Raw genomic sequence first — 12,707 nt, 5'->3', positions numbered from 1 at the left:
CCCCCGATATGTGAATACACATGCATTCATGCATGCACAGCAACTTATGTAACCAACACACACACACACACGTCCAAAACCACCAGCATGCACATGCGAAACCTTTTTGATTCCCTACAACACACGAGAGGACTTGCATACTCATACATGCCCTCTACCTACCTATCTGTCCAGTAGCAATAACATTCTTGTACTTGGGATGCTGATTGACAGTCAGACAGAGGATGTCATCTGTGTGTTCCAGATAGAAGCTTTGTGTTCCTGAGGAGATATAGTCTTCACATCACTATCTGCATCTTTGTAATATTTAAACACAAGTCTTTGGGGGATAACCGTAGTTGAAATAGTGGGGTTTAACGGTTGGATGATGACACACGTGTGTGTGTGTGTATACCTGTGGTGAGACTGTGCACCAGGGCGGTAGCGGCCGTATGGTAGACAATGTCAGATCCATCATTGAGGTAGTGAAGGTTGTTACGACAATCAAAACCCCTGAAGCCAAACACATGGTCCAGCACCAGGTCCTGACAAGACGAGACAGAACACGCCGGTTTTAAGCTGGAATTCTATTGTGTTCTTTCAAGATGTTGAATGTCAAATCTTGTGGTGAAACTTTGGACAGTCCAGTGCTGTTCTACTCTACTTTTTTGGTGCTCAAGAGCGGAGTCAGTGAATAGGTACTGCGAAACAGGAACACAGTTTCACACTGTAAGGAGACTTACTTCTACCAACTTCTTCTTTTTGGATACGTTGTTTTTCTGCAGCTTCTCTGGCTGGGGGGCGGCCCGGCTGACTGGAGGTCTGGACCAATCACAGAGAGAGAGAAAGAGAGAGAGAGAGAGAGAAAGAGAGAGAGAGAGAGAGAGAGAGAGAGAGAGAGAGAGAGAGAGAGAGAGAGAGAGAGAGAGAGAGAGAGAGAGAGAGAGAGAGAGAGAGAGAGAGAGAGAGAGAGAGAAAGAAAGAAAGAAAGAAAGAGAGGGGGGGAGGGACAGAGGACAAACAGGATATTTATATGGCAAGATAAAGTATTTCCTTCGGACATTAACTGGCCTAATGATTAATGCTGTAACTCTCTGACTGGTTCGTGACGTGAGTCAAAAACTAAAGACTTAGAGGGTGAGAGAGAGGGAAAGAGAGGGGGAACGAGAGAGAAAAAGAGAGAGGTGACGAAAAAAACTGACCACACAAGGTCACCGTGGCCTCTGGTAATAGTGGATTTTATCATTCAATCAAGTAAGTTAAAGTCAACCATACATAACTGATCTTAACCACTGCTTATCCAACATATTCAATAGCACAACAGAACTCCAAACTTAAAATGACCCAGTTAATTCTCAGAAGTTCTTAAAGAAAAAATCACTAGGTACCACAAATAGTAACAGACAATGCCACAGGCTACAGAGGAATGAAACTTTATCCATGATAGTTAATGAGTTATGTGCAGCCACACAAACACCAGGTGAGAGTGAGTATCACAATCTAACACAACAATAGAACTTCCTGAGAGATTGCCAACCTCAACTCAACTGGGTCAAATAACACAGTTGGGTGCAACCACATGTAACCATGGGCAATGCATGAGCCACAGAATGTAATTCAACTCGGAATATAATGTATTTTACTATACCTAATAACGTCTGGGCCAATTACAAAAACCCTCCTATTCAAAGACATAGGCTTGACACACACACAGTCATACACAAAAGCACCCACACAGAGTACAGGTCTATAGACAGATACACAAAGGCACGTTGAGGTGGGCCTTGTGGACAACATCACAGGCAGGAAGGGAGGATTGCACAAGCTTTAGGCTAGTTATACACCTTGACGACAGTCTTCAGCAGAAGCTGCAGTGGCCTGGTGTATAACTGCAGCACCGGGTGCCAAGATGCAAGGCTGATGAATACCAGACCTGGGTCCACTCCAAATAACATCTGGTCTCTTTCAAATACTTTAGGTGTGCTTGATTTAACTCGCCTGGCGGGCACTGTACTTCTAGACCATTGAATCTAACAAGACAAAGGAGTCACGCGCGCCTAAAGTAGATAGAATCTTGAATTTGGCGTTGACCCTGGTCTGATGGAAAGATGGGTAATCATCACTCAGTATCACCATGCTTTGGCAGGAAGCCAGGAACATTCAGGACAAACAGGACAGGACGTGACATAATGGAGACAGACTCTGACCCACGTTACCTGGATCCCCTGGACAGCAGTGAACAGAACCAAGTAAGAGGTTTAGCGCACACACACCGCTCCATGCCCTGTGGGGAGCTAGCTGGGCTACTAGCGGCTAAGCTACGGTAGCAGCTAGGCTACGGTAGCTATGCTATGCTAATAGGCTAACAGGCTTTCAGGCTATTAGACTCATCATGCACAGGCAACCCTGAGAAGAGGCTTCCGTCATTCCCGATGCAAACCAAACCATGCTCCTCGACTCCAGCATGCCAGAAAGCCAGGGCTGGGAGAGTACAAATTCAGCCGCAAATCCTACATTCACTCAAGTATCAAAGAGAAATTTCCGATTCTACTGACTCTACCTCTAAAGACTACAATTCTCTTCGAGCATTGAGTGAACTACAATGAGGTTTGAATTGTATGGTTTTGCTTCCAAAGAGCCAAGAGTCTAGAGAGGAATGAATGATGAACAAAGGAGTGCACGGGACTGCTGGTGGAGAGGGAGGAATGCTCATACCCAGAGGTCCCTGTGCAAACTGTACACTAGAGATCCTAGATGAGAGGAAGAGGTGAAAGGAGGAAGGGGGAAGGAGGGAGGGGGGGGGGGGTACAGGAAAGTAAAAATGTGTCAGAGCCTCAATAGCCGTCCGCATCAATGGGGTAAAGTAAACAATGTCATGTGATCTTTTACGCCCCACAAGACGGTGTTGGGGAGGGAGGAGAGGTAGAGAAGTGTGAAAGATAGAGAGGGAGATGGGTAGATGAACGGAGAAGAACGAGAGAGAGAGGAGGGGAGAGAGGCTTCAGCATTACTTGATTGAGCATTACTCTGTGGAGTATTCCTTCTAGCTAATCAACTGAAAATAGAAACGATGACATGAATAAAAGATAATGGCACGATCGGATGAGGACGCATCCAGCTAATGCATGAGTAACTGCTGTGACTCATGTTTGCCCACAACATTAGAGCAAACACAGTGAAACTAAAATACAGTGGAAAGACAAGAAGGCAAACAAACCAGTGACAAGGAACACAAGCGAAAGCCACAGAGAGTAATGTTTAAGGCCAGCCTCAACACGAGGCAGATAAGTCAACATTCACTCAGATGAAATGCCAACAAAGTCAACAAAAGACGAGATTAAGAGGTTTAAACCCCGGTATGAAGGAAGAGCAATATACTAGAGATGTTGTGACTACATCATTGTTTAGAATGCCCACCCACTTAACAATAGGAGATGTTATTTGTCTGCTCTCCTTGCAGTCAGTGCAAATGTAACCCCTGTGTTATCAACCCCCCTCAGGCTACAAGATGTACAGAGAACGTGAGGTCATACTTACTTGACAATGCCCTGCCTCCAAGGGAATGCAAGTTAAAAGACAACAGACATATTAAGCGTTTCTGTTGATAGGAAGCAGGAAGTGGAGGCTTCCAGAGTGTGGAATCATGAGAAGCACAAAGGGTGTGAGTAGCAAGCAGGCATAGAAGAGCATCACGTTGCCATGACGCTGACCAACCCCAGAGCAGGTTGTGTTTATGTTTTCCAGAACTGTCTGATGTAAGAACATGTAGCAGCCACTGTGTTTCAACAGGAGCAGTAATATATTCATATATGTATATGAGATTCATGACTTTAGCTGTTTAAGACGATCTAAGTAATCTCCTGTCAGTCTGTACAGATGATTCCCCTCTTGACCTCTGCTTAATGGGGTTAGTATTACACAACCATGCAAAGCACTGAGGAATGCATTTTAAACTAGAATATATTCAAAATTCACTAAAAAGCAAATCAAGTTGACAGCCACACATGGCTGTGTGCAAACCAATACTCTGTATCTTAGCAACAAGCAACAGATAAGAGATCAGGAAAAAAACGGTACACTGCACCTATTGACTTCTTACACAACAATAACACTACACACACACACACCTACACGCATGCACATGCGCACACACTCACAAGTTTAAAGAAAGGCTGAATAGAGGAAAGATGACAGTTCTTATTTTTGACACAAGAGGCCCCCATAAGCGTACATACAGGAGAGAACTGAAATCCAATGCAGGTTTTCATTCAATCTCTTCAAATGCATTAAATGTAACATATCAACTCTTTAAGATGTTGTTAATGCAACATATCAACTCTTTAAGAGTTACTCTTTATGTTGTTAACTGTCAGTTTAGATGACAATGTCAAGGCCCGGTGAGGGGACAGACAGCTGGGGTGAATCTGATTGGACAGAGCCACAGGTGTGGGAGTGTACCTCTCCTCTGCCGACACCTCCTTCTGCTGCTGGTGAGGTTTGATGCCACACATCTCCCTGATACTGACGGCATAGATCTTAGTGGTGTAGTCAATACTCTTCTCTCGGGCCACATCGCTGTCGTATCCTGCAAACAAACAAGCATAAAACACACGCACACAAGCATAAAAAGACACTCGCACGATAAACTGGAGTGAAACTACAAAAGACTAACAAATTCAGGTACAAAAATTCCCAATGTACCTCCGTCCTCCTCGACGTCATCATCGGACTCCTCGCTATCGACCGGCCGGTTCTCGCGGTGACCCTCCCCCTCCAGCGCCCAGATCATCAGCGCGGTGTCTGCCCCGCCTACCGTCAACAGCGTGGCGTCATCCTGTGTCCAGCGCACGTTGGTCACATGGGCGCTGTGGCCCACGTACTTCTTGAAGCGGGCATACTGACCCTAAGGAGAGGAGGGGAAATTCCTTTGCTCCGTTTCTCATGATATCTAAGTGTGTCTGTCTGTGCATGCGTGAGTGCCCGTGCACGTGCGTGCGTGTGTGTGTGTAGCTTTCCTACCTTGGCGGGGTAGCTGAACAGTTTGAGGAAGCCAAAGTCGTCTCCGGTGGCCAACAACTTCCTGTCTTTGGTGAGGGAGGCGGCGTTGACGTCGGTGATGTCACTGTGGGTGGGCCAGATGCCCTCGCAGGTAGGGCCTAGAACACAGGTCCACGTGGCCCACTCAATCTTCTCGATCTGAAACAACACAGACACCACGACTAAGGCCACTTCGCCTAATATGAAGGAACCTTGATTTTCGCTGCTCCATCATTCTCACACCTCAGAGTTCCGTATGGTCTGCCTCTTCCCTCTGGGGGCTTCGAAGAATAATTGTTCTTTGGCACCTGAATTTACTTGCAGCAATTTCCCTGAAACACAAACCAGGCCTCACGTGAGACATCCTGGCTAAAATCCGGGTTTCGTGAAGTCCTCTCAGCAGCAGATGAAGGAAGAGGTGTTACCACGCACTCACCTCGGGCGTCCCAGTCGATGTGTGTGATATAGCTGGAGGCTCCTTTGCAGATTCCCACCCTTTTGCTGCTCATCACGTTGTAAATGTCCACAAAGTTGTCGTGAGAGGCCACGGCCAGGTATTTACCAGCATCTGAGGACAAAATGAAAGAGAGAGAAGGAGAAAGACAGAGAGAGAAAAAGAGTGGTAAATTTGCTGTTCTGTAGGGTAAGGAATGTGTAAGGATTGTATCTTTGTTCATCCAGTACGTCCCTGTCCCCCCCAAAAAAAGAAGCACTATTTAGACCCTGACAATCCAGAGAGGGGTCAGCGCGTGTACCTTGGGTGAACCTGATGTCAGAGATGGCCTCCTTCCTGTGGTGGAAAGACACCAGGTCCTCCAGAGTGTCAGAGTTCACCACCAGGAAGCTGCCGTCATTCAGGCCCACCGCTAAGGCTTTCCCATCAGGGGAGAAGGCACAGCATCGCCCGCCTGGAACACATGCAAGAACACAGACGGTTAAGCACCATTCAAAAGTCCTGCAGGAACGTTCTGAATGAAACAGAAGTCGGTTTGGTCAGACACTTAGCTGCACCAGGTCAATTCGGCACACGTGTGTGTGGGACACGGCGTACCTTTTTTCAGCTTGCGTACGGCCACCATGCGATGGTTGGCAGAGAGCTCCCAGATGCGCAGGGTTCTGTCATCACTGACAGTGGCACAGACTGGCAGCAGGGGGTGTGCCGCCAGACCCCACACCTCACCCTCCATGTGACCCTAAAGACACACACACAAACATGTACAACTGCACACACGCAAAACCCCTGAGTTATGTACACAGCCCAGTCTGGATATTGGGGGTCAGATGGCTGAGCGGTTAGGGAATAATTAGAAGGGTATTAATCAGAAGGTTGCCAGTTCGATTCCTGGTCGTGCAAAATGACGTTGTGTCCTTGGCCAAGGCACTTCACCCTACTTGCCTCGGGGGGAATGTCCATGTACTTACTGTAAGCATGACTAAATGTAAATTGTAATATTGCCTACGTCCTGGGCTCCAGTCATCAGTAAGTTGGAGTGAAAGGCTCCAAACAATGCGTTTTCATTTTCCCAAACACATTCTTCAATATCTGCTCACCATGGCAACAGATAGAGGATAGGTATGGCACCAGACTACTAAGAAGTCTGTCTGGGAGTTACACCCACACACAGGCATTGAAACCCCTGCCAGGATCAAGAATAAATGGGGCTGGGGTGTGGGTGAGGTATTAAGCCATGAGTCCATGAGTTGGGCTGTCTAGTCCAGAGGGAATACACTGCCAGGCAGGCAGAACACTGACAGAGAAAACATTCTTGCTCCAGAAATGAAAGGATTTGCCAGAGGAGAGGAGAGGACAGAATAAGAGAAGAGAGGACATGGGAGCTTTCAAGACGCTAATGAAATGCACAACAATTCCCTTCACATACCTGCACCAGCAAGGTCATGGGGCCACTCTTGTCTATTTCAAGTATCTCTCCATTCTTGGTCCCCACCAGGATGTGTCCGTGTCCCAGAGTGATGGCACGTATGGACGGGTTGTCCTCCAGCAGCAGTCCTGGGGAACACCCAACAGACAGACGCAGTTCCACAAACGGCCCACAGATGGCAGCACACGACCAACAGCAGGACTTCCAATGGCGGAACACGGAATCTGGTTTGAATGGTTGTGAGACACCAGGGTGTTGCACCTTTGGAGCCAGGAGACAACGCTGCTCTCTTGATGGCGTAAGTCTTCAGGCACCTCTCAAACATGTCGTCCCAGAGTTCCACCACGCCATCCTTCCCTCCAGTCACAAAGCCCTGAGGTCACACAACACCCAGGTCAACTGAGAAATGTACCGACTGCACTACTAAATGTAATGAGTATGGGTATGCGTTGGAACTAGGAACATTGATAACTGACAATCGACACTGGCGTTGTGTCTAGTAGTAAGTGAGGATTAGGTGGGGATAAAAGAGCAGGAAGACAGCAGGGATGACAGTTACAAAAATACTGTCTGTGTATCCATAGATGTTTATCGTGTCAACGTGTAGCATTTGATGAAATTCTCCACGTGATTTCAACAAAGCTTTATCAAATAATCATTACAGGAAGTGGGCCGGCTCCACAACAGCAGACATCAGAGGCGCCATTATTCCCCCGACATCCAGCACCTGTCAACCAGCGGGCGCAGCACGAGAGGAAACAACCCATCCTGTTTTCATCTCAGATGTCCCTAAGGACTATCCTCTCATCTCTCTCTCCCTCCACTTGCCAGCCTCTCATCTTCCTCTCTACCTCCTACTCTCACATCCCTCTCCATCTCTCTCTCTCTCTCTCTCTCTCTCTCTCTCTCTCTCTCTCTCTCTCTCACAATGTACTGTCTCTCTCTACCTTTCTGTCTCTCCCTACCTTGCTCTCTTTCTGCACACTTACCTCTCCCCCGCCTTCTCTTTCTCTGATGAAAGACTTGAGGAACCCCATCACATAGTCTAGGTTAACACCCCCTGACACCAACACCTGTCATTCTGACAGCTCTCTACAGGAACACAGCTCTGAGCCTCAGACAGAAACGTCTGGAATACCAAAACTTGGAGATAAGAGAGCATTGACAGGGAGTAATAACAAACAGAGAGATGACTTTGAGTCTAAGACAGACTCGAGAAACCGCAAAGACTTCTGCTTAAGTGCTTTTGATTCCCGCAAAGACTGCAGCTTGTATTTTGTTTTGTTACGTTTTAATTTTTTATGTATTAATTGTTATTACTTGTATCACTTGTGTTATTGGTTTTATTATTATTGTTTTTATTAATATTTTGAAATTCTTATATTAAACCAAGTGGTCGAGTGCAGAGTTAACTTCTAATGAGCCTTTGGAGTAAAAAACCCCCACTGGAACTGTACACAGCTGCTCTTAAAGTGCAACTAAAAATACATATATAGACATGAGAGAGAAAGACAGTGTGTGTGTGTGAGAGAGAGAGTTAATGGTGATTGTTCCAATGAAGCTCTCAATGCATTTCCTTGAAAACAACAAAATTGCTTCTTGTCTTTGAACTGAAGCCGGAAGCTAACGATCCATTTATCTAAGCGCGGTTTCAGAACATCATATTATGTGCTAATGTTGCTATATCAACCATCAGTGAAGGCATTATGATAACACACACACTCGGCTCAATGACAGGCTCCAAAATGACCATTTAGTCAAATGGTTTCCTAACAAGGTTGGCTCAATCACTTTGTCTAATGAGGCTGTGCTTGCCTCCAAACATTCAAACAGAGAACTACAGTGACTCAACACATTTCCCTCTAGCTCCTCATCAGTGGGCAGCTAAATTGAGAACTTAACGTTCATCAGAGCTGAACATGTTTATTTTCATAGCCAGCAGCTGAATATGACACTTCAATACTGTACAAGCGAGATAGACAGAGTAAAAGGATGGGTGTGAACCAATTAAAGGTGTCTTAAACAACGAGCAGGGCAAAAAATACAACAAGTTCAGTCATAATAAGTCAGACAAGTTTGCCGCAACTGCCTCAATTCACTTAAAATACTGATAGAAATATAGAAAGACAGATCAAGTGTTTGTAAAGCCCTTTTTAAATGTCACAGAGGGCTTTACATACGCCCATAGAACTGCATTTAAACCTAGACCTAAAGCCTCGACCCTCAAGCTTTGAGGGCTCAGGCAAGCTCGATGAGACGGCTGAGGGGGGGCGCATCATCCTCTACCTTGTCCAGGGAGAACATGGCGAAGACGGGGCCGTCGTGGGCCTTGATGGTCTTCAGCAGGGTGGGTTCCTTCCAGATGTACACGTCCCCCGTGACGGCGCCAGAGAACACCAGCTCCTCCGTGCGCCCGTAACACACGGACATCATGCTCTCCAGCTTCGCCAGGTTCCCAAACACCCCCCTCCTGAAGGTGAGGCCCCCACCTGAGGAAACACACACAGAGGGGGTCAACCCAAACACCCCCCTCCTGAAGGTGAGGCCCCCTGTCTGAGGAAACACACACAGGGGGTCAACTCTGTTCAACACTGACAGGCCACGTAGAGGCCATCAGTAGAAAATCCTGCTTTTTCTAGGAACAACTGAAGTTTTCCCTAATTCTTCTTACTTGTTATAAATTATATATACCTAATTATAATCATAATATATACAAAAGGGTTGATACAAAAATAATAATTGGAATGATATATAATATATACCTGATTATACTTTAATACTTAAATGTAAGAATGATTTATTTAGGACCAAAAGTGACATCTAGGAGAGAGACAGGTTCTCTCCCAGGGTGAGACAAGTTTTAATGCAGTAACTCCAGACAGACAGGTAGGGGGTAGAATACATGGTTGACCTACCTGCATGCTGCCAGAACTTGATGTGCTTCATACCCACTGTGACCAGCTTATCCATGAGGATTGGGTTACACTTCACCACAAACAGCTTGTCCTTGTGACCCCTGTGGCACACAAAACACCACCATGTCCATCATGGTAATTGTGTCATGCCCTGTGAGTTGTTACCAGTAAAAAAGGCTTATTCTTTCTTATCTTTCAGTACATCAATTAATCAATATTTTGTATTTATCTAGCATATTTCAAATCCAAATTGCTGTACCGTAGCAACAACACTGAATTAAGTACATAGAGCATCATACACAAGACAAACCACACACACGCCACGACAGGAAAACTACAACCCTACATTATAGAGATTCAGAAGGCAAGATAAACTGAAGGGTCTCCAGGCAGGATTTAAACATATCGAGGCTAGGGGAAGACTGGACACAGAGGAAGCCTGCATCATGGCCTTAGGGCAGCAACAGAGAACGCACCATCATCCTCATACTGTCATCTAGAGCGTGGTGTTACAATTACATTATACAATCATCATCATCAACAGCTTCCTTTTCACTCTTATCTTCGTCCTCACCATCTTCTTACATTTAGTCATTTAGCAGACGCTCTTATCCAGAGCGACTTACAGTAAGTACAAGGACATTCCTCCCGAGGCAAGTAGGGTGAAGTGCCTTGCCCAGCGACACAATGTCATTTGGCATTTGAACCGGCAACCCTCTGATTGGTAGCCCGATTCCATAACCACTTAGTCATCTGACCCCACTTCACAGCTGACTGAGAATAAAGAGGGTGTTAGCAGTACCTGCCAGTGGCCAGCTTCTCTCCTTTCTTCCAGTCCCACACCACGATAGAGTGGTACTCGTCTATCCCCACTGACACCAGGGTCTTGCCATCCGCTGCACAGGGGGAGCAGCAACAACACAGGTCAATACACAAACACTCACTCACACACACACTCACATATATACAAACATACACACAAACACACACTCATGTAAATACACACACATATACACACACACATACAGTGACGTACCGGAAAAGTCGAGGGCACACACTCCTCTCTGGTGGTGGCCCTTTAAGAGGGAGAAACACTTGAGGGTCTGGATATCCCACACATGGATGGCTGGGTCCCTGCCTACCTGCAGACACACACACACACACACGCCCACACACACACACACACACAGAGGAAGGACTAGTGTCACTTACACACAGGACACAAATGTGTGAGAGAGAGAGAGAGAGAGAGAGAGAGAGAGAGAGAGAGAGAGAGAGAGAGAGAGAGAGAGAGAGAGAGAGAGAGAGAGAGAGAGAGAGAGAGAGGCATGTGAGAGTCTGGTAGAATATGGTAGAATATTGCCAGTTTGTGTTTGTGCAACTTGTGAGTGTATCCATTGTCTGCATTCTGTGAGTGTGTGTGCGTGCGCGCGCGTGAGTGAGTACCTGCCCAGTAGCAGCATAGTCCTTGAGTGGGTGCACAGTGAGACAGAGGATGTCGTCATCGTGGCCCAGGTAGAAGCGCTGCACATGTTGCTGTCTGTTGTAGACAACGCCCACCGCCGCTACGTGATACACCACCTCGCCTGTCTGCGTGTAGAACAGGTTGTTCCTGCAGTCGTAACCACGGTACCTGCCCACACACACACACACACAACCCAACACCAAGTTTTTCTGTGAGGAGAACTCCAGGCTTTCGAAATGAAAACAGGACTCGCACTTTGACAAATTGTTTTCAAGTGGCCTGTGGAGTGTGTGAGGAATTCTAAATGAGCAAGTCCAGTGTGTGTGTGTGAGTGTGTGTGTGTTCCTCTGTTCAAACACTTGAATTTCTGCCTCCCTGGTAGGGGGTCTGTAAGCCTGACTGAGAACAGGAAGAGGGTATTAAGGGACAAATGCCTGCCAGCACTGGGAAAGATTACAGTTCCATAGAGACTGCTGAATAAGGAACTTTGCATGCCTTTGAAAAGATTTAGGAAACAAATGTACACTAACGAAAGCTTAAAAAAAGTTGACAAGCTGACCCAACATGTTTGAAATGCCCGTCTCTATGGAGATTGAAGAGGTTTTGATTTTGCGTGCAGCAAATATGAACACACACGCACAGACACACACAGACAAACACAGACAGAGAGAAAGTGGTCCTACCCGTGGACAAACTGTAGCCTCAGTCCTTCATCTGGGCCTCGCTGGCGCTTCAGAGAGCCCACCTGCAGCTTCTTCTCTCTCCCCTGCTGTCTGAGCTGAGGCAGGTCCTCCTTATACACCTGCACGCACACACACACGCACACACACACACACACACACACACAACATGCTGTACATTATCATCACCATCATACAGTACAGTATTATCGTCCTCATGACTGCCAACACAGAATAAGCAGTCTGACTGAATCACATTCTTATCTGTTTACATAACATTCAACTAGGATGTTGTTGTAAAACGTAACAAATGATGATCTTGTTTAAATCCTACTTCAGTGCATTAAACACAATATGCTTCAGCCAACCAGAAAATAAACAGCCTAATTACGAAATGCTAAGTGGTACAAAACATACTAAAGTGAGCTGCAAGAGACAGCCTTTTAATTTCACCTGCAGTAGAAACTTTCATGAAGGACACTTATTGATCTGTCAGCTTCTTTCTATCTACACACAGCACATGGCGCTGCTCCGGGAACCATGGCAACTGCATCGTCACGGCGACAGATGCAGCAGCCAGCTGCCGGTAAAGATAAGGCATGCGGTGGATGCCATGGCAACCCCCGGTGTTCTCTGAGCGAGCGCTAGACCGTCTCGGCAGCGATCCCAATACAAAGCTGCTGATAGCAGAGTCCATATTAGAATATCTTATCTCTCTGCTCTTCCAGCCTCCTCTCCTCACCGCCCAGCC

The 12,707-nt window shown here is 46.5% G+C and overlaps 1 protein-coding gene across 4 annotated transcripts in view; it reads right to left on the bottom strand.

The window, feature by feature from the left end:
- Nucleotides 1-12,707, bottom strand: part of LOC146268530 (echinoderm microtubule-associated protein-like 6) — a 41,649-nt gene that overhangs the window by 7,056 nt on the left and 21,886 nt on the right. For 3 of the 4 annotated variants that reach the window (XM_084666951.1, XM_084666950.1, XM_084666953.1), the window contains exons 13-30: nt 11,960-12,078; nt 11,258-11,444; nt 10,848-10,953; nt 10,614-10,707; nt 9,812-9,912; nt 9,183-9,385; nt 7,158-7,269; nt 6,897-7,024; nt 6,068-6,209; nt 5,772-5,924; nt 5,453-5,584; nt 5,260-5,348; nt 4,999-5,175; nt 4,681-4,882; nt 4,438-4,564; nt 723-801; nt 395-524; nt 163-261 (exon numbers count right to left, since the gene is read on the bottom strand). In XM_084666951.1, coding sequence (XP_084523077.1) covers nt 163-261; nt 395-524; nt 723-801; nt 4,438-4,564; nt 4,681-4,882; nt 4,999-5,175; nt 5,260-5,348; nt 5,453-5,584; nt 5,772-5,924; nt 6,068-6,209; nt 6,897-7,024; nt 7,158-7,269; nt 9,183-9,385; nt 9,812-9,912; nt 10,614-10,707; nt 10,848-10,953; nt 11,258-11,444; nt 11,960-12,078 — 2,380 coding nt within the window. Of the gene's footprint in view, nt 1-162; nt 262-394; nt 525-722; nt 802-3,516; nt 3,532-4,437; nt 4,565-4,680; nt 4,883-4,998; nt 5,176-5,259; nt 5,349-5,452; nt 5,585-5,771; nt 5,925-6,067; nt 6,210-6,896; nt 7,025-7,157; nt 7,270-9,182; nt 9,386-9,811; nt 9,913-10,613; nt 10,708-10,847; nt 10,954-11,257; nt 11,445-11,959; nt 12,079-12,707 lie in introns of all 4 variants that reach the window. The other variant, XM_084666952.1, reaches the window with a different exon arrangement.

This window comes from Hypomesus nipponensis, chromosome 11 (genome assembly GCF_054491055.1).
Source record: "Hypomesus nipponensis isolate SF chromosome 11, ASM5449105v1, whole genome shotgun sequence".
Classification (NCBI taxonomy): domain Eukaryota; kingdom Metazoa; phylum Chordata; class Actinopteri; order Osmeriformes; family Osmeridae; genus Hypomesus; species Hypomesus nipponensis.
This window is presented reverse-complemented; position numbering and strand designations above follow the sequence as displayed.